Source organism: Platalea leucorodia, assembly GCF_965183815.1.
Source record: "Platalea leucorodia genome assembly, chromosome: 8".
Taxonomy (NCBI): Eukaryota; Metazoa; Chordata; class Aves; order Pelecaniformes; family Threskiornithidae; genus Platalea; species Platalea leucorodia.
Genome location: NC_138830.1, coordinates 55239658 through 55264405, shown reverse-complemented (window position 1 = coordinate 55264405; position 24748 = coordinate 55239658). Strand labels below are relative to the sequence as shown.

General features: G+C 40.0%; 1 protein-coding gene across 6 annotated transcripts in view; it reads right to left on the bottom strand.

Annotated features, from left to right (window-relative positions):
- The window catches only part of BANP (BTG3 associated nuclear protein), a 154413-nt gene that overhangs the window by 71003 nt on the left and 58662 nt on the right, over nucleotides 1–24748 (bottom strand). For 4 of the 6 annotated variants that reach the window (XM_082320301.1, XM_082320305.1, XM_082320302.1 and 1 more), the window contains exons 8-10: nucleotides 13730–13897; nucleotides 3601–3731; nucleotides 427–513 (exon numbers count right to left, since the gene is read on the bottom strand). In XM_082320301.1, the coding sequence (XP_082176427.1) occupies nucleotides 427–513; nucleotides 3601–3731; nucleotides 13730–13897 (386 nt within the window). The remainder of the gene's footprint in view (nucleotides 1–426; nucleotides 514–3600; nucleotides 3732–13729; nucleotides 13898–24748) is intronic. The other 2 variants (XM_082320303.1, XM_082320304.1) reach the window with 1 other exon arrangement.

Here is a 24748-nt window from a genome sequence, read left to right as displayed (position 1 = left end):
AATAAATAACATTTATGTAGTGCATTTCTCTATAGACAAAGTATCTGCATTTTTGACTGATAGAGAAAGCATGGGACTAACTTGCTTTGGTAGATTAGCATTGTGCCTAAAACATTAATGCCATTTAAAGACCTCGGAAACGTAGTTCTTAAAACAGATACACCAAGACTAACTACTCACTAAGAGCGAGGCTTTAAAAGGTATCTGTAAGTATCCATATATCTTTGTACATTCGCATAGTTATGGTGAAGTACAGTGCCACGCTAAAGACTAACTCTCGAGCTGCTATAAATTGGCATGAAGTCATTCATTTGAATGCAGTTACACTGGTTTCTGTTAGTGGAGAATCTGCCCCAACAGTTTTAATAACGTTAATACTTCGTATTGCTGACCATACCCGCCACTTCAGAATGGTATCAAGCCTACCATTTGATCCAAACACGGATAAGGGAGTGGACGGAATCCCTTGTGCATCCTGACTAGCCCAGCCAAGTCTTTGCTCCTGTGATTTACCTGAAGGGAGATTGGATTCTAAATAACCTACTTCAGGGTTTATAAGGCTTTGTGTTCATTTTAATATGCCTGCATGAGACAGAGATTAAAGATAATCATTTGGAATTCTGTCAAAGGCTCTTCTTATTTTATAACACAAGAACAATTGCATGTGATTTTCAAAGAAACACAGATCCCTCTATTTCAAACAGTTTCATTTCCTTTGGAAGGAAACTGTCTATTTATAGGGAGAAAAAACATACTGAAAGTATCACTCTGACAATAGGGACTGTCTATAAAATTAGAGCACAGCCCAGTCCATGTTGAGATTAGAATCACTTTCCCTCCTTAACATCAAGCTCTCAGGGCTCCCAGGAAAAAGCACTGAACATTTAGAAGATCCATTTATAGTGTTTTCAAATATAAGCAATCCTTTGACTAAAGGGAGGGGGAAGGAGGTGACTTCAGTCACCTCTGTACCATGCAGCATTCCAAAAAAGAACTGCTCACTCATCTTTTGCACATACATAGCTGGCCTTCAAGGACAGTCCTTTCAGTTTGCTCACGAATTCAATTCGATACCGATTTTTTTTAAACATATATACTATAAATAACTACTACCTTCCTAATGACTCTTAGCCTGATCTATATGTATCATTCCCTGGAACTGAAAAAGCAATACCATTTTCATCTGTTTCAACCTAGGACCCCTCGACGTGTTTGACAAATTATGACAACGTGTAGATAGTCAGTAGGGTCGTAGTGGATTTTTCCCGGATTCCACAATCAATTTAAAGGATAGTTGACAGGTCCAGCTCTTTTAAAGAGGCAAACTTTCATCACTTACATCTATAAACATAACTGTTTTGTCTATTGTATCTATGTGTTTCATGTAATTTTCCCTTCTACCTTGTTCGGTCATCAATTAAATCTCTAAAAGATCTATACAGCAGTTAAGAAGATATGCTTTTTAAAATATATAGGGAAACCAAGAGACAACGAAATTCGTACGATAATACTGTAAAGTTATGGCAAAAGTGAAGCGGGAATGGAACCTCTGCACCCGGTGCCTGCAGAAAGAGTGTTATCTCACTGAGGATGCTCTCAAATGACAGGAGGGGAAAAAAAGATTGCCAGTTAATTTATTGAACTTCTCTTTAGTCCTCTTCCAAGTTTGAGAATAGTAACTCAAAGCATTGAGGATCCAGTTCCACTCTGCAGGATTCGCTCCTCAGCTTCCACTGAAGTCATATGGTATCCAGGTACACAACAGGAAAGGGCAAGGCCTTTGGGAAAACGAAAGGGGTGGCCCGGACTTTCCAACCCTATCGGAATCGCACAGCAAACGGTTCCTAGCATCCCTTACACCCACACTCCAGCTCCTTCTTTTCTCTTACTTTTTCAGCAACCTTTTTCACTTTGGAAAAACGTGCTCTCTACTGCAGTTTCCTCTCCGTAGCTCTTACAGTCACTGTCTAGAGTTCCTCTCAATCACTTTCATCTCAAACCCCTTCCACTTCCATGCACTCCCTAAAAAACCTTCTGGCTAATATTTAAGTCCTCCTTTTAAGCAATGCTTACAGCTCTGTCGGTTGCCTTCGACACTGTGCCGCACATCTTGACATTTTCCCCCCATTTCCATGACACTTTTCTCCTCTGATTCTTCTACTGCTACGCCGGTAAGCCTTCAGCAGGTCTTACAGACACGTCTTTTCTGATAACGTTCCAAAAGCGTCTGTCCTTCACAGCCCTTTTTTCTTCATCATATTTCTGAGCAACTTCACCATTTCCACGCTGACTATTTGCAGCTCTACATGACCAGGCTTGAGTATTCCCTGTGTTGACAGAGAGTTTTCATTCTTTATGTGTAAATTATTCAGCTGGGCACATCTGCTCCTTCTCTCCTGCACTGCCTCTCTTACTCGGGGAGAGAATACTGTAAGTACCTACCAGAGATGCTTCATTATCCTACTTCAGACTCTTCTTCGTCGTGGCATTGACTAAAACCTTTGCAACAGCCAGACCACTGGGTCCTGCAGTTTATATTGTTGACTAATATCTCTCAAGACTTGTTTATTTGCCCATTCCCACCTGTTTCTTTAGCCTGGTTTCTAAGGAAAGCGGGCTGCTGTGATCATCGCGCAGGACGGGTACGTGCGTGTCTGTGCACGTTTCTTTTTGTTCTGTGCTTGGACGCTGCCTGGCACAGCTGAGCGCTGGCCCATACTCTTCTGGGTACCTTCAAAACCCTAATACCATCAGCGAAAGAGTTTCTATGTTATACAACCGCGCAGAAACGCTGTGAACCGCAAAGCCTGAAGTTCTTGAAAACTAACGGCAGGCAGATTTCACACATTAGATTCTCAGGTTTCTACCACAAAAGAATGAGTGTGCAGATATAATTCGCTATTTCTGAATGCCGCACGTCAGAAATGCCACACAATCCATTATTTCATTATTTTCTTCGACTTTTTTTTTTAAATTGGAATTTAAAACAATCCTTGTAGTCAAACTGTGGCACACAGGAACTAAAGCCAAGGTGCGTTTTTTCAGAGTATGCGAAAACCACATATAAAAATAATCATGGCCTGAGTTATGGTAGGAGTCTCAGGCTTAAAAAATGTCGTTATTTATAACTTTTACTTATATACATGTATCTAAATGAATACACATGTAAAGGATTCAGCTAACAGATGTTCAAAAATGCCTGAGAATGAAGGTTTTTTTAAATGAAAATAAATAAATGCATTCTTGTTTTGAAAGTCATAGCTAGAACTACCTCTGAAGCGTAAATCACACGCTTAGTAGGTCAGCTATTATTATGGCAAGTGCAAGCAAAAGGCTAGGTGGAGACTAGTCAATTCTATATACAGTAATGACTGTGCATTTATTTGGAACAATTGCGTGAGCAAATCCTGCATGAAGACTCTTACCAAATAACTCTAAAAATTTTTTCATAAGCCTTCAATGTTTCTGTTCTGAAAATCATGCTTAAGAAGTGATCATAGGTCACTTTTTTAAAATAAAAAATTAAATTTCACCCGAAGCAAAGTTTTCAATAATCTAGGTTGTTTAAATGGAATAATTTAGAAAAAGTTGAGTACATACTACTTGGACTTGTCCGTCTTCTCCTATTTGGTGGATCTGAACCTGCTGAGCATTGGCTAGTGCATAGTGTAGGGCCTGCGGCTGGTTCTGCTGCATCTCATTAGAAGCTGAAACTGAACTCTGCGAACCCTCTGAAAAAGAGACAAAACCCCAGCTTTATTATATGTGCACATCTCATGCCAGCGGCCATGCAACAACGCATACTTAAAAACTGTAGAAAACAAATGCAGTCAGATGCGGAGCATTTATACGTTAATAATCTTACGCATGTTCATTGCTCACCTGGAGATTTGCTACAAATGCCAAAGGAGTTCCAAAGGCTTTTTTGTTTCTGAGAAAGCATACGTTTAAAAAGCATCTTTGGAATAGAGATTAAAGATTCTGCAACTGTAAAAGTCATATCACAGCAAAACCACATACATTTCCGAAGCAGTTCGACACTTTCTTTTGTGCACCTGCGTAGCTGAGAACTATTACTGCCGCCACCACCACGAGGATACATTTGAATCTAAACTGAAGTTACCATATCAATAAAGGATGTCTCTCAATTGTTTTTCAAGATCCATCACCTATAATTCATACTGACACACAGGAGCCTGGAATTATTTTTTTTTTTTTTTTACCCTCAAAACAGCAGGTTGATTTCTGGACTTGGATGAATTTAAACGCTACCTCACGCGGCAAAGTAAGGCCTTCTGAAAACGCCCCTACAAAAAGGAAGACACCTGGGCGTTATCTCTGGGTAAGAGTGACCGCCACCAGGGAAACCATCGCGTGATTTCAAGAGGAAAACAACTGACGTTAGAAGTAGACCTATCCCAGGTTCATTTCTAGGTTTTCCAGCTGCAGGGAGAGGATGCTGATAAATCTAAGAGGCAAAAAGCAAGTAAAAAGAACTAAAATTTTGGGTTTTAGCATAAAAGCACTCAAATAAATTTTTTTTTTTGAAACATGACTTTTTTTATGCATTTGGTGTCAGTGATACTGAGAGACTAATAATGTCAATAATTCTGTACTGAAAGGGTGAAGTGGAATACAATGGGCCAGAGACTAATGCTACGTATGGGTCTTCCTACAGAGCAAGATACCGCTGGCAGGTAAATGTATCACTAGATACCACATATCCCTTTAGGAACGAGGCAAAAAAGCTGGGGCTATCGATCAGTAACACTTTGGCAGCACATGTGCCAAGTTCAAGTAGACACTGCTAGGAAAAACCTTAAAATGTCCCAATATCATACTAATATATACTAGTATCATCCTAAAATTCAGCACCAGTCCTAGTTTTCTTCCTTTTTTCAATTTGAGACCTCTTGGAGATCGAGACTGTCATAAGGGCTTTTAGAATAATGTATTTGAAGAAATACTTTTTACATACAGTATTCCTATAAACAATTTAAACATTTTTCTTCTGCTATGCCACAAAAATACACTGAATGAAATCCCTGAAGCATTAAGTGTTTTACAATTTTCCCTTAATTATTTATTGCTCTGACAATGACTTTTATGCTATAACGTAACGTAAAACACATTAACATCTAACATGTGGCAACATTCAATACTATAGGGCTTTCAAGCTGTCCAAGTACCGGAAACTATAATGAAAATATTTAAGAAACGGTGTCCCTCTACTTCCACTGCAGATCGTTTCTTTACAAGATTGTATGTATTGCTTAAATAAGCACTAGATAGGCCTTATCCTGCTCAGAGATGACTGATATATTTTGATTTTTAAAATGATGGTTGGTTTTTTTGAACCAACACAGCAGGAAGTCATGTTTCATAAAATTTTAATACCTCTACGTCATACTCTAAGACTTATACTGAAAAGAGAATGTTCGTTTTGCAAGAATGAGCTTTATCCACTCATACAAATATTTTAATGGAAATGTTCTTTAATAAAATCATCCATTTGGTTTTTTTTCATCCTGTCTGCAAATGTTTGTGTAAGAAGATAATTTTGAGTTTTAAGTCTCAACATGGGAACTGGAAACTTACTCAAAACCACCAAGCTAGTATTTGCTTATTTCTTGAAAAGTTCAGTTGCTTAACAACTCAGCTAGACAGCTCTAATTATGTTAACAATCTGCAAATACATAACTACAACCAGAACACTTACGCAGTAACTGAGCAAAACATAACAACTACATGTTTCTGCTGTCTATTGGACGTACGTCTTTAATATACATACGTACATTTAATATACGTACATACATCTTTACTACATTTGACTAGTAGGTAACTGCAGAATGTTTATAATTTTTTACATATAGTCCTGTTGCTTACTGTGCAATTCCAGTATTTCCTGCACTGTTGTACAGTGGAAGTTTGCTGTACAGAATTCAGGATGCGATTAACAACTCCCAAATGGCAGAAGAGTCCTGTACCGAGGATGAGAAACTGCACCGTCAACCAAATAAAACCGTGATTTGTTCAGATTCTGATAGTAGAGCATGCTTTCCATTGCCAGTGGCTTTGTCACGATCACTGAAAGTGACAGATATTCTAGAAAGATCGTTTACCTAAGCCTCTGTGTCTTTCACTTTTTCTCTCATTTTCATTACTTCAGTCCTAATAATATTTTATGCAATTAATTTTCCGTATTTTTTATTTTACAAAAGCATTTTGTTAGGATGCTAAACGGCTAAGAAAGCCCGCTGTTATTCATCTTGCTTCTTACAGGCTACCACCAGTCCATTCCGTTGTGATTTTGTCCCTCCATCGTGCTTCCCAGTCCCCCACTATGTAATTCAACAGCTGAGTCGAGTTACAACTCAGCTTCTAGGCAAACCACAGTGTCCAAATACATAATCCGTCATTTAGATGTGTGCGTGTATACACACGTATGCATACATACACAACTTTATATGCTCAAACACATATAGTGTAAATGTAAATAGACATACACAGACAGCCAAACTAGACTTGGGACAGGAGCGAGGTAGGAGGTGTTTCACTTAGATGTAATAACCTTCTAGCAGTGCTTTTCCTGTAGTTTACGCTTACCATTACACAAACTGCAGTGCTGTACTTCCGAGAAAACACAAAGATGCATTTATAATAAGTATTTATTTTCTGATTAAGAAAGTTATGCAATAAGAGAGTATCAAAGAAATAGAGCTGCATCAGATAAAAATATATATTTACATATATATAATATGCACATATTCAAATACATTTTTAACTGTAAAGTCCAAAAGCCTTTACTTGTAAACCATCTTTTGCTTCACGGATGCCAGAAATTATTATGCTTTTCAGAGGTGGGAATAGGAGACACAGACCGAACGCAATCACACTGTGCATCTTGCATGGTCACTTATAAATAGATTTCAGTTTGGCTGCACTGCAACAACCACAGTTGGGTTTTCTTTCTTTTTTGGTTGGATTTTGGCGGGGTTTTTTTCTTCTTAGGAAGAAAGAGAGAGGATTCAACAGTGTCTAAAAACAAAACATCTTTTATAAGTATTGTTTTTCCCCTCTAAATCTCTGACCAGACAAAAGTAATATTTACCCATTTTTAAACATTCCCCATTAAAAACAAACACAAACATGAATAGCACACAGCTTGAATAGAGGATATGTCAACAGTTATAAATCACTATCATGTAAACTATCTAGCCTCACATTTACAACTTTGATATATTAGAGAATCCCTGGCACTGAGAAGCTCTACAGCTGAACTCTTGATTTGAAATTTTCCATTGCCCTAGTTAAAGGGGTACTTTGACATGAACCGAGCAGCTTACGTAGTGCGGCTACCGAGCACGTTCCCCATGGCATTCCCAAAGCACCCTCCCCTCGGTGGGAGAGCCGTGGAGCCGCCCGCAGCACGGGAGATGCTGCACGGACCATTCCACAGGTGATTCAGTTGGGATACGGGGGGGGGAAAAACCGACTGCTGAAATATTCCTTCCTCCCAAGTTGAAATTGGACCTTTTACATTTTCCGTTTGTTTACTGCATGTGCTTATGAGTCAAAGAAAATGTAGCCCAAGTGAGTCTGTCTTCTCAGACGAATGTTCAAGAGTTGGCAATATCACCCCTACCGAAGCAGTTCCTTCTGCCCCATTTCTCCAAGCTAATCTTCCTCAGACATTGCCAAGCAAGATTACATTTGTCAGACAAAAGTAATTTGCAACTGTTTCAAGAATATGTGTGTTTAATTCTCAACTGAGACCAGTTTTAAAATCCCTCACTTCAAAGGCAAAACCTTTAGCATTTTCTGATTCTTTCCTATTCTACTTCGTATTTATCAGCTGAGCATCTGGCTTCTCATTTTGGAAGGAAAGGTAGGAGGTGCAGATTCGGTAGCAGAGGGGATTCATGCTTAGTCTCCTTACGGGTTGTTATTCAATATTGTTTTCCTAGCGTATAGGCCTCCCAGCCTCACACTTCTGCTTACGAGCTAGGACGTATTTTCTTGCGTCCGTGATGTGTAATCCTAGCAAGGAAAGGTTAATGGCCAGATGTAGCAAAGCAGTCCTCAAAAACAAAAAGCAGGAAAACCACCATTACTGAATAATTAATAGAAATAAAACCGTATACTGTAAGCCATTATCTCAACCTGACTCATCCATTGCTAAATACCTCCAATTTTGCAGAACAGCTTTGAAGATTTGGCTGCACATCCTTTTTTATATGTGACATCTCGGCACAGGCTGAGCACTTCAGCCTAAATAAATCCCAAAGTCATACAACTAATTAAAAATTCCAACATGGAAAACTGTGATAACAGCTTTAACAATCTTAAGAAAAATTAAAAGAAAGGGAGAAGGCACTCTTCAATTAATCCTCCTCCCAAAAACCTCATTTGCTACTGCCTTCCCTCCATAGACTGCTAATGTCTTTAAGAAGAATATCTAGCTAGATTATCATGGCAGCCATGTGTACAACTCTTGTCAGAAAAAACAAACAAACAAACAAACAAACAAAAAAAACCCGAGAAAAACACACATCAAGGACCAAAGTGTTGGCTCTGAGAAGAGCAGAGCAAACCACTGTAATTAATACCTCAATTCCAACAAAAGGCAACAGCTTCAAACAGAGCAACCAGATAAAATAAGGAAAACCAACTTCTGCCTAAATATAAGCCTGCTACAACAACTTTATGCAACCCATAAATCTTATGGCTACTGTGAAGTTGCACAGTCAATTAAATGTAGAACAATCTCCATTAATATCTTTGGGGGTGAAGGACAGAGAAGAGATATTCATTCGTCTTTTCCTACCAGCTTCCTTAGACACGTTTTTGTCTGCAGATCAGTTCCTCTTGAGCTCTTAACACTTGAACGCTATCACAGAATTACAACGCCAAAAACTTGTAAAGCTACGTAAGGACTATGGGCTCAGCCTCCTGCTTTTCTATGTCATTTGCATAGCTAATTTTTCCATATGATAAACAGAGCAGAGGACTTCTGTTATCATTTTTACCTGCACGCCTCAAATCAAAGCCACGTGCTACATAAACTCTTATGCACAAAAAGCAGAAAAAGCCCCAAAGTTTTGACATGTCCAACAAGTACATAAGAATGAAACTCAAGAATAGCAATCCTCTTTAGATGTAAATAATTCAGAATTATTTATTACGTGTGCAATAATTCATAAAAACCACAAAATCACAGAACAGATGAGGTTGGAAGCGACCTCTGGAGATCATCTAATCCAATGCCCTTCCTCAAAGCATGGGCAACCAGAACCGGTTGCTCTGGACTGCGGCCAGGTGGATTTTGACTGTCTCCTGGGACGGTGTCTCCGCAGCTTCCCTGGGCAACCTGTTACTGTGTTCAACCACCCTCAAGATTCCTCAGAGCCAGAGAAGTCAAAGTCAGGTCACAGCCAGGCGAGTTTCAGGCTCCTATATTTTTTTTTTTTGTTGTTTTAATTGAGCCAAGTTAATTGCTGCTAAAAAGCAGTTTTGGAAAATCAAGTCCCCTCGTTCACAGGGGAGGATGTCCAGCAGGGCAGTGACCATGCTGATTTGAGACTATTTCAGGACTAACAAAAATACTCTTTTTAATGAAATGTAGAGATGTTCAGCAATTTTCACTGCTAAGCAGAAAATACTAAGTTATTCTAGACTTTTAGCATACCAGCATTTAAGAAAATATTCTGTAACACAGAAAAGAACGGTGCTCCTTTGCAGCACTTGAAGAAAGTGCCAATAAATTTCTGCTGACCGAAACGTGTATTATTATACTACGACATAACAGAAAGCTATCTTGCTATTATCAGCCCCTAGAGACAGCTGATGAAAAATATTACGTCAAGCTAATCAAACACAACGGTTTGGGATCTGAGCCTTTTTTCTGCTGCACCTCTTGGTCACAATTTTAATATGAAATACTACAATCACAAGTTCAGAAGCGGAAAAACCTTACCAAACTCTGGAAAAAGTTCATACAGGGAACGTGCTGTTCATTCATGAACACTCGGGACATTGAAATCATATTGAAACCTCTTAATGTTGTTTTCAGAACAGCTCAGCTGCACGGCAGACGCTGTGATGCTATGCGTCTACTCAAGGCATCTGGTGATGGCAATAGTGCATCTTAAAAAGAAGTGCTTTCTGAAGACTACGGGAATATCTTCTAGGGTAAGCCCTAAAACTTCCCTCGGAAATTGTCTTCATTTAGCTAAGAATGAGTGGGTTTAAGTACTTCCACAAATAGCTTCGCTTTATCATATTTGACCTGGTAAAAGGAGTGAGTGTGCGTGTAAATTTTCCCCCCACGCGGCATAATCTGAAATGCTTGTTTACAAGATGTGAAATGAAAGTGCTTTCCTACTGAATGTGTGCGACACCACTGCTGTATCTCAACTGTCAGAGCAGCTGATACACCTAAGCTGAAGGTCCTCAGTGACCTAACCTGGCTAGTCACAGCCACGCTCGTCTCCGTCTCCTGATCAAACCAAATAATTATAGCTTCTCTGAATAGAAGTCACCCACTCTTATGCTGAGTGAGGGGGGCCAGAGCTGGAGCTTCTCAGAACTGCTCCGAGGACGTTATACAAGAAACTACGCTGCCTCTTCACACATCCTTCACAGTGTAAACACGACACAGTAGCCGTTCACAATCTTTTAAGAGCCTTTTTTTTTTTTTTCTGTCGTTTTATCTTTTGTGCGAAGCAGCTACTATATTCCGCCCAACAGATAAACAACTCAAATGCCTGTTACGTGCGAAGTGACACGGAGCGACGCGTTGCTCGGTGAAAGCGAACGCAGGTATCCTTCTGCAGGCAGCAGCGACCGCAGCGGGGTGGAGACCCGACATAAAGCACCTCGAAGCTGATCTCAACAGCTATAACTAACAATAGTGGGAAAGACAGTTTCTCAAGTAGCTGAATTCCAGACCCTTCCAAGGCTCACCTTAAATTGCCCCCTGAAACAAATGCTACCATAAAAACTGTCTGGGTTCATATGTAACACTTTAAAAAGCCATATTTGACAGCTATGTTGTCATAACTGTGAAATACAGACCTCCTTTACTTCAGAGCTGTGAAATATTACTTCTCTTTCCTGCTAGCTGGCAGCAGGAATTCTGCTATATCCACTACACAGTGCATATAATAAGGAACAGATGCCTGTGAATTATGATGCTGTAATTCCATTGAGGGGTTCCAGGGATGTCAAACCACAAAGGCGAAGCCTGAGCGGTTCGTGAAGTTACCTGAACAGAGCGGTGGAGTTACAGCCCTGTCATGCAAAAGTTACCTTTTTAAACACATGTGAGTCTACATTTTTTCCTTGCATCTTTTCTTCTCTTCCTTTTCCCTATATACTCATGCGGCCTCTCAACCTGCTCTCCTGTTTTGCCTCATACCACCTCTTCTTTCTTCAGGTGAAATACCACTCCCACCTGATTTTGGAAAGCAAATTAGTTTTTCAAAGGACCACCTGATTCTGAAAAGCGGACTGTTTTTCCAAGAGCTTTTTCACAGTGGGTGCAGACGTAGTGGTGAATTCATCTAACATCTTTACAGCCTCCCAGAAAATGGTGCCAATGACATTCTGAGTAAGAGCAATATTTTAAAGAAAATTAACAAAAGCCTGTGAATCCATGGGAACATTTTCACGTACCGTTACCAAAGGCAGCTGTTAATGTTATTGCCGGTACTCTACTTGTGGCTGCGCAGTCTATACAGTCCTGCTAATGGCATGCCAAGACCAGCTGACCTTCATCGTCTTCAGGACCAAAGACATCTTTATAAGGACACGCAGCCACCTCTGTGCTCTCTAGGGGACTCGGGAGATGAGATAGCCGGTACAGTGGGAGACCCAGGTGGCATACAAACTGCTGGGAAAATCCTGGAGATTGATGTACCGAAGGCAGCCAGCTCAGCTCCCGGGGCGCACGACCCAAAATACGGCTCTTGCAGAACCAGCTCGCGCGTGTCCGTACCACGCTCCTCCCACCGGCTCAGACAGCACGCTGCCGCAGTCCCGGGAGTTAATGCAGGTGTCTTTGTACCCATGCAACAACTTACTCGCAAACCAGATTAGTGGAATTGGGGGGAAAAGAACTGAGTTTTCAGCTTAACCACCACCACAACAACAAAAAAAACCAAACACCAAAACTTATTATCTTATGGCCTTCTGAAGACAAGAATTCACTGAGCCTGAGTCTGTGTTTTACATCTCTACACTGGACTCCCCAAATCTCCAAACCAGGAGATTAAAGATTAATATTTTCTAATAATAAATCTCAACAACAGTCAAGGACTACGGTCTAATGAGCACAGACCCATAATATCCACTTACTACTGCATTTTTATTCTAAAATACTGATTGCTAAGAGACTGAAAATAAAAATCCCATCAACATATATGGCTTATGGTTATCATTACGTTGATTAGTTGTTTTAATTTGAGAATTTTGGATATGATTCCCAGTTCCAGCACATAAAATTTTCCACTGAAAGCAGATTTTGGCATTCCTTGCATGAGATACAGTGGTTAGTGTTAACATGCAACCAAAAATTTTATGCAGGCAAATAAACTTACTTCCTTTTCTTTGGGCTCACTTCCAAAACACTGTTTTTAATATATGATGTACAAATGTCCCATAACACTGCTTTATATTAAAAGCATGAGCCAGAAATGTCCTATGAGAACACTTCTTAGGTCAGTATTTTTCATTTGTTATTACTATTCGTGCCTACATACCTATATGGAAATATAGAATCACCTACAACATATTTAATTTCTTCAGAGGACAATACTTCAGGAACAAAATTTAGCACGTCCTACTAAATGGTGCGAACCCACTGAGAAAGATTTATTCACTTGACTCCTCTTATGTATATCAGTTGCGGAAACATTTTGACCTTCTACTCAAAAAATTTAACAAGGTAAAAAAACCATATGATAGCACAAAGCTGCATGTGCTAATTTTTTCGGTTACCACATGCGGATGGACATTCTCAAGCATCTCAGTGAAGCCAGGCATTCAGATAACATACAAATCAACAAAGGCAACCTCTCCCTCACACTGGAATATAGTACACTTCCGTTTCTAGTAAAATACAGATTTGCTGCTGTTGTAGAGACAGACTCCCTTCTCCCTCTTTGTGAACGAACATGCACACCTCACTTCCCTTCTAGGATCATTAATGTGCTGCAACCAGGAGCATGCCTGCAATCTGTAGATGAAACAGGATTAGAAGCTCGTCCTACCAGGGATCTACTTTGGCACAAGCCCCACGAGGCTGCGAAGGACTCCGAATGTACCAGGAGGTGGTTGGCTTGCACTGAAGGCCCATGATGATTTAACTATGAATGGCTGGCTTCACCTAGTACATGGATACACTCCTTGAGGAGCACTGTAGACATACGTACACTGTAATAAAGAGGCCTCTTTGCCAAAGATAAATGGTACTTCAAAAAAAATACGCAATTATATAAAATCCACTCCAAAAATTCAATTGTGAGAAACATGGGCTTCTCCATTTATCTTTGTTACATAAAAATATTCACATTTGTGGGTACTACATGCACCTGTTGTAAATATATCTTAAGATCAAAATAATTTTCACGTATATTGAAAAACAAATGGCATTATTACTTTAAGTTTCCATTTCTGTTGGGGTTTGTTTGGTTTTTGTGGGTTTGGGAGGGTTTGTTTGTTTTTTTACCTGAACCACTGTAAGACGACGATGAAGGTGTTCGCCTTGAAAAGCTTTTCACAGCAAGACTCTGCCCTCGCTGTTTCCGCCTCCAAGCTGTTCGGCATTTGGAATCTATGCTTTGCTTGATTCGATACCAGTCAGATTCTGTGATTCCAAATTTGTAAAACAGGTGACCTGTAATTAGAGAGAAACACAAAGGGGTGAAAACCAGCATAAATCCGTATTTTCAGGAAAGCACATAGATGACACACACAGTCACACACGCAAGGTGAACAAAGCAACTCTGAAAATTTTAGAACTGCCCTCGTGCTTGACACTACCTAAAGGAATACAATGACATTACGAAAAGCACCACACCGTTATTTATTTTAAAATGTCAGCGGTCTATGAAATTCTTTACACTTCTATCCATGGAAACTGCACTGTTACATTCAAGCTGTGCAAGGCTGACCAACAGAAGGATCCAGCACTCTGAGGCCAAAACTGGATAAAGCTTTATTTCTCACCTGATAGTGCCCCGCAATATGTGTAGGTCTGATAAGTAGGAAGCCATATAAAGCTCCCTATTAAAAAAAAACCCTCTCTTAAAGCTCAGTTCAAAATACATCAGGATCCAATAAAAACGCAATACAAAACTAGAATCTTCTGAAAACGTTACTACTAGTATTAAGTCATTTAAAGAGCCACCTTATGCACTTTTCAGCATTTGCTAAGTTGCCAAACCATTACAGAAACACAGCGTTGACTTGTGAGTTGAACTGAGTATTCTGAAACGAAGCTCGCACAGACCGAGTCCTGCTGCCAGCTCAAACCAGGTTCGTTATCATGTGCAACCTCTGCACCCAAAGGGGAAGCCTAGTTATACGAGAAACAGAGGGAGCGAAAAGACTATTTCAGGTATGACACAAAGTACTTGCTTCAACATCTGGACAAATGGCTTTAAAACCGGGAAGGAAATATGTTGTGCGTCATCAGCTGTTTCAAGGTCCTCCTCATATTGCTACATACTTTTGCCATTTCATTGTAAGCTTCAGAGTGGTTTATATTTTGCTTAAAGCATCAACAGTTGAGAGCATTTGATTGTATGTTAAGAGAAATTTATAATCCTCATGGCTGCAGAAAAACACTTGAAAAAGTAAACCCAAAGGTTCAAAACCCACAAATTAAAACAGAACTATCTGAACATTTAACAGTCTCTAAAACTCCAGTACTTCTAAACTTTCCAGATTTAGATGTGTAATACTGCAGTTAAAAAACAATCCAAAGCTGTAATATACGCCTTTACTCGACATGCTTGAAGGATCTCTAAGACTCATATTTTCCTTTTGGTATCAGTTGCTCTCCATACTCTGCAAAGTCAAATGATCTTTTCAACCTACTGGGTTTTTGATCTTGCTCTCAAATAGGAACCTGATCCTGTGAAGTACTTGCTTAAGCCGTTGCGTAGTCCTACAAACAGGATACGGTCCACTCCCGTAAGACAAATGATTTGAAGCCTACAGCCGCAAAATTCCAGGTTTGCACAAACTAAGAGCTTTGTACTTTCCTTGGTATTACAAATGAGCCGAGTCCTCAAAACTGAAATTTGCAGGTTACTGATCTAACATAGTCAAGTGGAATACTCTCTCTCTAAAGTCATCATCGTTTTTTAAACACATTTCTTTTCCGTGCTCTAAATAACTTTTTTTATCGATCTGTTCAAAAACAACTTGACATAAAGTAGAGAACATAGAGGAAGAAAACACTGGCAATCAAAAAAGCCAATTCAAAAGTGCTTTAAAGGCCCCAAGATCTCTCACGGGCAAGTGACAGCAAGCACGTTACTTAGGGATTGCTTTACAACACCTACATTATGTCTCAAAAAAGGGGGTGGGAGTAGAAAAGGAGGAAAATCGACTGAAATTATCATCTGCTGCTGTGCAAGTCTCCTTTCCACAGGTGTCAGCAAAAGGAAAGCACATTCTGTATTGTAAATACTGAGACCACATTTCTCAGTGTAATCTATTACTAATATGGACTACACAGAGAAATGGGTTTATAAATGTTCGCAGTAACGTCCAATAAAAATAGTTGCGCTTTAACTCTTTATACGACTTCAGCTGTCAGTACGTACAAAAGTACTTGTGTAGTCCTACATAAAACACGGTCATATGCTCTGCGGTTATTTGGAAAAAATGTCCATATTTCATTCATAAATACATTTTAATGACTTTCACGTTGTATGCTGCTCTGTTTAGAGAAGTGACTGAATCAATTGTAGGTCAGAGAAAACCCTCATAGAAAAGCAGTCCAGTTAGGAATTTTAACTGTTACAGTGTGATCCATGGGATATCCCAGGATGTCACTTAATTCAAAGAGAAATCAAAAGCAATATAAATCATTTGGGGCAAGACAGTCTCAGGTGCAGCGAGCTGTTCACACTAGGAGACCCAAGCCATGTAGGACAAGAGCTCGAGAAAGATGCTGAGTGCCAGAGCTGTGACATAAAATGTCCCAGGAATTGCTCTATTGGGGGAAGGCGGGAAAAGACCTTTTTCGACTTACTGATCACAAAAGCTATCGTTTAACCCATGTGATGAGGAATGGCCATGAAATACTGGATAGAGAGACCACTGCCTTCATGGGGAGAACATGACTACAGCGGAAAGCATGGAAAATAGATAACAAGCTAAGCAGCGTAGAGTCAGAGAAGAAGATTTTAGGCTGGAGACACCTAAGACATCAGGCACAGATTTTTCAAAGCCAGGCGCGCTTATTTCTTTTCCCTTATTCATGAAACTCCTACTTAGCTGTTACAGTGCTCGAAGGTGTAAAACTGGTATAGACGAAACGCCTGCTGTTTGCAGAGATTTTTACCACAACTGCCTACTCAGTCACAGTAACTGCACGTGCAAATTAGGCATGAAAAATTAGCCCTGAAGTACAAAGATAGTTGATATAAAGGTTAAATGAATTTCAGATGTATAAATCTATCCAGTTGGTATTACAGTCTAAAATGTTATTCTACGAACAGGTCTTTAGCAACCACATTTCATAACAGTCCACCGATGACTGAAGAAAAATCTAACGCTGAAGACAGCAGAGTGTTTTTTAGGTAGATAAAAAGTTCACCATAACATTAGAAATACGATTTACCTGTAGTAGATACACATCCCGAAAACATGTGCAAACAATATTAGAAAACTGAAGCGTGCTGACTTTCTGTTCTCCATCCATAAATGATCACATGCAGGAGAGCTTTCAGCTGTCTCATTCTGAGTATGTCAAATACCAAAAAAAGTCAGAAAGGCAGCACTAAAGCAAGATACTGCAAATGAGACGTTTAACTTGGGGAAGTCCATATTAGAAAAGACAGAAATACTTCAGTGAGAAGGGATTTGACTTTTTCGGAACATTTGCTAGTCAAAAGCAGCATGAAGTACTGTAATTTGTAAGCAGCACAGTATCTATGAGCCACATAACAACCCTGCTAAAAACACATAAAAAATACATTCGGCAATATAATTCAGCACTTTGGCAAAAAGACAACAGTATGTTGGAAGACAGATGCTCTTATACAGGAAGAGTGAAGTGAAGGATTTAGATCATCTAAGGATGGCTGACTGTGTTTTTAGCTATCTTTTTATTTAGGACAACGGAGGGTTGCCGGTAACATTCAAAACAAAGGATGTGCTTGTTTTTAAACATGAAGGGTCCAAAGTTTGCTTTCTTTGGGAACCTCACTTCCTAAACAAAGCTTTCTATGAAAACACACCAGAGACTTAAAACGGTTCAGTTATTTAACAGATTGCAAGAGCCTGAGCGATTTCTATAGGCCAGATAGATACTAGCAGCAGCTTGGGAGCCAGCAAGGTCTGCACAAAGCCGTCCCAGAGACACGGGCTGTTCTGAAACGCGCAAAGAGGGAATCCCGCTGGTTTGCAAGCAAGAACCAACCTTCACATCTTATCCAGCAGAAGCTTAGGAGGGAGGCATGTGTGTGCATCAGGAAAATTAAAGAAGTCGGCTTTGAAAGCCGACAGGTGCATCATACTAAGTTTTGCCTTCCACATTGCAGATGAGAAACACAGCACATTTTTGCCAAAGTTCCTATGAAACCAAAAAAGACGACCGACACAACAAGTTCTAGAATGGTGCTTGTGCACTGCAAAATAAATCTTTTTGTGGTTCAAAGAAAAAAAAGCTTGGAAATGCAGTGAAGATGATCTGGTACAAACACAAAGATCGCCAGCAATGATGTCTGAAATGACCATACGCTCCCAAAGTTTTGGGGCATCTCATGTACAAAGTAAGGGGAGAAAGTGTTGTTTTTTTTAAAAACAGGGCTAATTAGGAAAAAAAAGAAAACCCCATGAAAACAATGTTCCTGAGAAAGTAATCCTCTCGTTCTTAAAGGTCAGAAGTCAGTCAGCAGACGAAACAATCCACATAAAACATTAAATTGTAAAGAAATTTAATTAAGAACAAATTGAGGAGGAAGAGAAGACATTTACAATATCAAAACCAGACATGAAATATTCCATCTTGATACCGCTTTCAAAATCAGCCTCCTAAAAACAAATTTCACGTCAAGAGATTGCGTTTGTGTATTGCCAGGTTGTGCTGCTTCCCATTCTCCATGAATACCAGATTTCTTCAGAAAATTAACAGGTAGAACATTATTTTCATGGACTTGGCAGAGTTGCCTTTGCTGCCGTTTGCTGAGATGGCACAGGCTTTCCCTCTGTTATTGTTACATTTTGAAAGATTAGGGAAAGTGTTACCCCCAGAGAATCTAACAGCCACATGTATAAAATAAAGACATTAAATGTGTAATCCAAACAGATTTGGTTAAGTGTTCCTTCCATTTCCAAATTCAACATCATTTTTAAAGTCTAGAGAAAAAGCAACAGGATGTCATATTCAAAATTCAAATGATTAAACTGATTAACAGAATCTTTTTCTAATTGACAAGAATATGACGGATATTGTGAAAAACAAGGGCTTCAGATTCTGCCTGCAGAGAATCATGAAGAGGGGCGATTATTTGGGGGTTTGGCTAACAAAATGCATTTTTTCACATAAGGGTCATACATTTGGAGTTCTTTTTATTAAACGAATAGCGTATGACAACAAAATCTGCTGTACTAAATATTGGAACAGCGCAGGAAAAAATGAAGCACCTCTGAAGTTACTTCTTGCGCCTTCAGGCTTCAATTCTTCAAACGCAATTATGGTCATGCATTGACCATATTGAAACAATTTTAAAAAGAGTAATTGTTTACTCGTTTGACAGCTGGGGGGGGGGTATGATCTCCACAACCGGGCGGCAAGTTTCCCTCTCCAAAACTGAGAAGCGTTTGGGGTTGGGCAAAGGGATGCAGGAGGGGAGGGCAGCATCGGCCTCATTGAAGGGAAGCTCGCCCCGTTACAGCCGGTGGGGTGGCAGAAGCTTGGCAGCTTCTCCAGCCTCGCATGCTTGTGAGCATCAATCATGTCACCAGATATTCACTTTCCGTAATATTGTTCTCATCCACAGGCTAAACGACATCCAAAAAGAGATGGGGGGAGCTGTTAAAAACACGGAGAGAGGGAGGAGGGAGGGAGAACTCAGCTACCAAGCAATTACTCTGTTTTCCATTTTATTTCTACAGTTCCTCTGTTTAACTATTACTTTCATGCCTTTCAAACAGCTAGAAAGCTACAGACCACTGGAGCGTGCACACTTCATAGCGCAAGCTATATTCAGAGGGTGCTTACGAACAGCCTCAAAGACAACTGAAATCCTATTCTACCACACATACCTAAAGAAGGATTTACTAAACCCGTGTCAGTAACCAGAATATTTTAAACAGTCAAATATTAAAATCATTCAGTGTTCACAAAATCTGAACTTTTTCAGGAAATTTTCAATTGTCAGCTTTAAGGGAAAGAAATGCCCTGTTTTCCTAGGTACAGGAGACATGGTTAAAGAGAATTTCTGCAAATAAGATTCCATAGAAAATGGATTATTTTATTGTACTCTTCAACTAAGTTATAGTAATATATAAACCTCAAAATTCCGTGTTAATCAAATCCCTGTCCACTTGGACAATAGGAACTCAACTCTATACTAGAGCTCACGAGGAGTCTCAGGTAACTTCATGACAAAACTTGACATAATTGCTAATTTTACAACAGCTGCTTTACAACAAATACCTAGAAATTGCTTACCTACAGTAAGAAAATTCAATGTCATGACAAGAGAGTGAGAAAATTCATAAATACCACTAAGAACACAACTGAAAAAGCCAGGCACGTTCGAGGAAACACTCCAGATGTGAAAAACGTCAGTGAAGTCAGTGGTCTTAAGCGCGAGCATGTGATTAGACAATTTAGGGAATAAGGACTAACTTTAGGGACACCAAAAATGTTTTTTCCAGGAGCGTATTGCTCGTATTGCATAATTCTCCTGGCTTCCAGATGCCATCGTGATGTGGGTGTTATATAAATACACATGTCAGCACGTTAAGGAACCAAACTCTAAACATTGTATTTTCATACCTTTTACAAGATAACTGGAATAGAAGTGAGGCTGTGGACATGAATTTCTGCAGACTGAACTGACATCAGCCTATCAGCGGCCCATGCCTACACCCCCAATCCCAGTAACGCAGGTCTCACCATCCGCCCCAAACTCCGACTGCCATACACTTCCCCGAGTTCAAGAACGGGATGGGTTGTGCTAACATCCTATCACTCGTTGCTTCCCTTTTAGAATGAAAATCTCTTTCCTAATACATAGGAAAGTAGCATGTTTTAGCTAGTTCAAGAAAAAACAACAGTTTAAAACACTCTTTCCTCATCTCAGCTCCTAAAACAAAGCCAAGGTCAAATTAAGTACCTGTCTGGTAGGAATAATTCTGGGATCAAAAAGGTGCATTTTGATGTACCAGCATCAAAGAAAGCCAAAAGTGCTAAGCTACAATCAGCAACTATTTATGAAATGCTAATTACACTGTTTAGACAATCTGCTGATTACAATTGTATGCAAATAGACGCTAAACCACTTGGAAGAACAGGCAAGAAAGTTTTCCTCAATGATGCCGGATTACTCTGTCACGTTGAGGAAATACTTCAGAAATGAACTTGTTTTAAATACCTACCAAACAGCATAAAAAGTGTTTGCACATACAGGCTTGCGTCTCAATAACAGATTAAAGTGAATTATTCACTGCTTCAATCGGTACAACTTTCTCCGTCAATCCGAAGCCGCAGATCCGACGGTTTGGTGGATGCAGACCGCTGGCTGCACCCACATTTAGCGCTGGCGTTCATCTCAAGCATACCAGACCACAGGCCTACTGCAAGAGGCCAGTCACCTTTTACAACTCGCTGCCAGAAGTCTTTCTGCTTAGGGGAACATACGTGGCCTCCAACATCCAGAGAGGTTGGTTGTTTGGTTGGTTGTTGTTTGGGGGGGAGGGTGTTTTGTTTTGTTGTTAAGTTATGAGAAAGCAGTGCAACCCCAAAGGCATAAGGTTTCTCTTTCTCTGTTCTTGCTCTCTCTAAAACACTGATAGAATGTCTTGCATTTTAAAAGATTTGAAGCATTTTGAAATCACATGTTACACGAGAAAAGCAAGCGCCTTCTTGTGTGCAGATCTGGCTCAGATTTCATTCTGGACATGTACTGGTCCTCAAAGAAATAAATAGCTTTGAGTTACCAGAATATTTAACATCTAATTTTATTTTATTAAGAGTTCATTTTTCAGAATCTTTCATTACTATTAATACTTATTTAGAATATTTGCCTGAATATTTCCTTTTCAAACAAATCACAGAACCAGAGAAAACTTGAAACTAAAAATTATTTTAAATGCCCATGTTCTACAAATTTAGAGGACCCATGCAGGTCTACAGGACTCTACCAGAAGTTTCAAAAACAAAAATAAAAATATTTAGCATCTAGAATCTCCAAATTCTACCAACGTATCCTCTTCCAAAACAGAAGAGCTCCAACATTCAGACACACCTTACCACCTTTCTGGAAAACCAGCCAGTCTATTTTTATCTATTATACCAAGAGCAGAACCTGTTTGATTTTGACTCTTCCAAGAGCCAGCCATAAGCATGCAAATAATGCCATCTAGTGGAGCGTCAAATTTACCGTTCTGGCAAGAAACGCCAGCATTTTTATCCGTGCATGCGTACGTTTGCTCAATCCCCGACTCCCTTGCAGCAGGCGCCAAGTGCTACAAAAGGTCAGCAGAACAGCAGAAGCAGAGATACGCTGTGAAATGGAAGCGAGCGAATTAATTACTGCAGGAATGGAGTATTTTTGATGTTCCTGGTTGCACGCTTTGACTGAAGTCAGTTCCCCACGGCGTGTCACAGCAGCAGCCGTAAGGCGTTCCTGTAGGGGCCTTGGGATCGCTTTTCCCTGATGATGACAGAATATCAACAGCTGCATAAATGTAACTGCTTAATAACCAGAGTATCATCATCAAACCCATGAAGTGTCTAACTCATTAAATGAATCAATCAACCCCACAAGAAAATAATTCTAGATCAAATCAGAAGTTTTATCATCTGAAAATAGAACAGTCTCCATGTCATCTACTACAGACTTGCCTCAGTTCACAAATTACCTGAGAGGTACTCCACGACTATGATACTGGACAAATGACATACATTTCCTTCTATTTTTTCCCCCATTTTTAAGAGAAAACACATTGCTTGCTCTAAAAAACATGTTGCAAAAATCCAAAAAGACACAGCAAATAAAACAAGATACCTTGAAAAAAGATCCATGCTTCATTTCCTCCCAAGATATATATATTCATGCAACATTTGGGTCTCAGTATGAAAGCAAAATTGCATACTTCATATAGCAATAGCTGTGCAGCTGAAAATTGCAGTGGCAGCATTCCATACAGACTGCACAAGCATTTTCATCTGAAATGGCTTTTCATGAAGATTAGGACCTAAAGACTCCAACGCTTGTTTGACCTACCCGGCCACTAACGATCTCCTTCCAAATAAAATACCTAATGCACTCACGATAACCATTACCTTCTTTTTGCATAATAAAAATGCACTTACGGGATACCGTGCTTTTCAGTCTTCAGTTAAATTTACCTTTTAGCTTTGCACATTCAAAATGTCAGAGCATTCATTTATGATCCCAGTCAGCAAGCAAAGATCTTGCTATTTCTTTTACTCACTGGGAGAAACAATCCCACAAGGTTTATCAGACGTCATTCTGTTTTGGAACGGAACATACCTAAGTATATGATGTGTTTATTGCCAAAGGATCAACTTACTGTTTGAAATCAAAGTCTGATGCTCAAAACAAATGGAATCACCTAAATTGAAGCAATAAAGCTCGATCGAAATAAATGCTTCTGGTTTTAAGGAGCCGCTGCCAGTAACCAGACATCAGGTCATTTTTGATAGCCACAGTTTCACGGAGAAGCTGATGAAACAGCTGTTTGTCTTTTACAGGGCAGCACAACGCCGTCTGACAGAACCGATGGAAAAAGGAGGGTTGTGGCTTTAACCCCCCCTGCCCGAGACAGCCCGTTACATAAGGCCTCACCGCGGTGCCTCGGGAGCCCATCTGGATGGCAAACGCCGCCACACGTGCCGCCAAGAAAAACTCACTTATGAATCAACAACGAAAATTTCTCCCCTTCCGAAGGAGCTTGTGGGTTTGGAAAGGACTGGCACGACAGAAACCTGAACGCTGCGGGAATTTATTTACATTTTACTTGCAGTCAGCTTGAGGCATCTCCTCGCTTTGCTTTTTAACCCTTGTGAAATAGAGAAAAGAAAGTTCAAAGCCAGGAAAGGAAAAGCTATGCAACTTTCTGGAATTCCGTTTACGGGATTTTGTGAAATCACAGCTCTCCTCGCATGCAGCAATGCGTTTTCCAGATGAACATACATTATTTTTGCGTTGATCAGTCTGCCTTTGGTGGCTGAGCTGCTCGTCCTCTCAAAATGTCAGGGATCAAATACTTTCTTAGACTCTTCCTGTCTTCTAAAACCACACCATAAAAGTTCAGTTTTGTCATTTATATGCCTTCAATAGTAAAGAAAATATTTCTTGTCTGGAGTCCATTGAAAGGTCATTAGGATATTTCATTTATGCAGGGACTGAGCCTGAGTGATGCTGCATAACTACCAGCCTCCTCTGCAGATGGCAAGAGTAAAGCACGCTCCGCATCCTTCTGAATTAGGCCCTAAAGGGACACCACCGCTGCACGCTGTAGTAACTACCAGGCAGACAGTCATAACCCTGGAGAAGTTCCACGTACGGAGGAATCAGCCCAAAGAAAACAGTGATTAGTACAACCGTGATACAGAGAGTCCTCTGTTTCACTTGCAACTTCATAGCTCAGGTGGATCTTCAGTATCGATAAAGATGATCCTCAGATATCGCACTCAACACACGGATTATAAATACTTCTTGCTGACGTCAGGGTTTGGGGCTTGTTAATACATGAATATGCAATGACTTCTGAAATCCACGCCAGACTCCCTTGATTTTCATTAGAAAAACACAGCACTCATTCAACTAAGTTATCGTATCTGTAGCAGTAACTTTCCCAATGAGCACATCTTTCTTACAAATTACACAGCTCGCCCCTTTTTTCGTTATACGCTCCTGAAGCAACATTTAAAGTCACTCAGAAACCTCCTTTTATGCTCACAGACATATCTGAATGTTTTTAGCTGCCTCTCAAGAAGCGAGGACCAGCGCACTTCAGCACGTACTTTAAATACGTCTGGCCAAAGCGGAAAAGTATTGACAGGATGGAACAACCGTGCATCGGCTGGAAAGAGATGGTCCAAGTGACCTAATGCATTAGTTTTCTTCTTTCTGTAGAGCCTACGAACTCACAAATGCTTGACAGCACATCACGCACAATCAAGTTACATGCAATCGCCGTTGCGACTGACAGGCTAAGCAGCTGCTTACGTTCAAGAATGAAAAATTAAGTTCATCGCTTGTATAATGCAAGACCAACAAGAGAAGTGTGAGAAGGAGACAGAAAACAC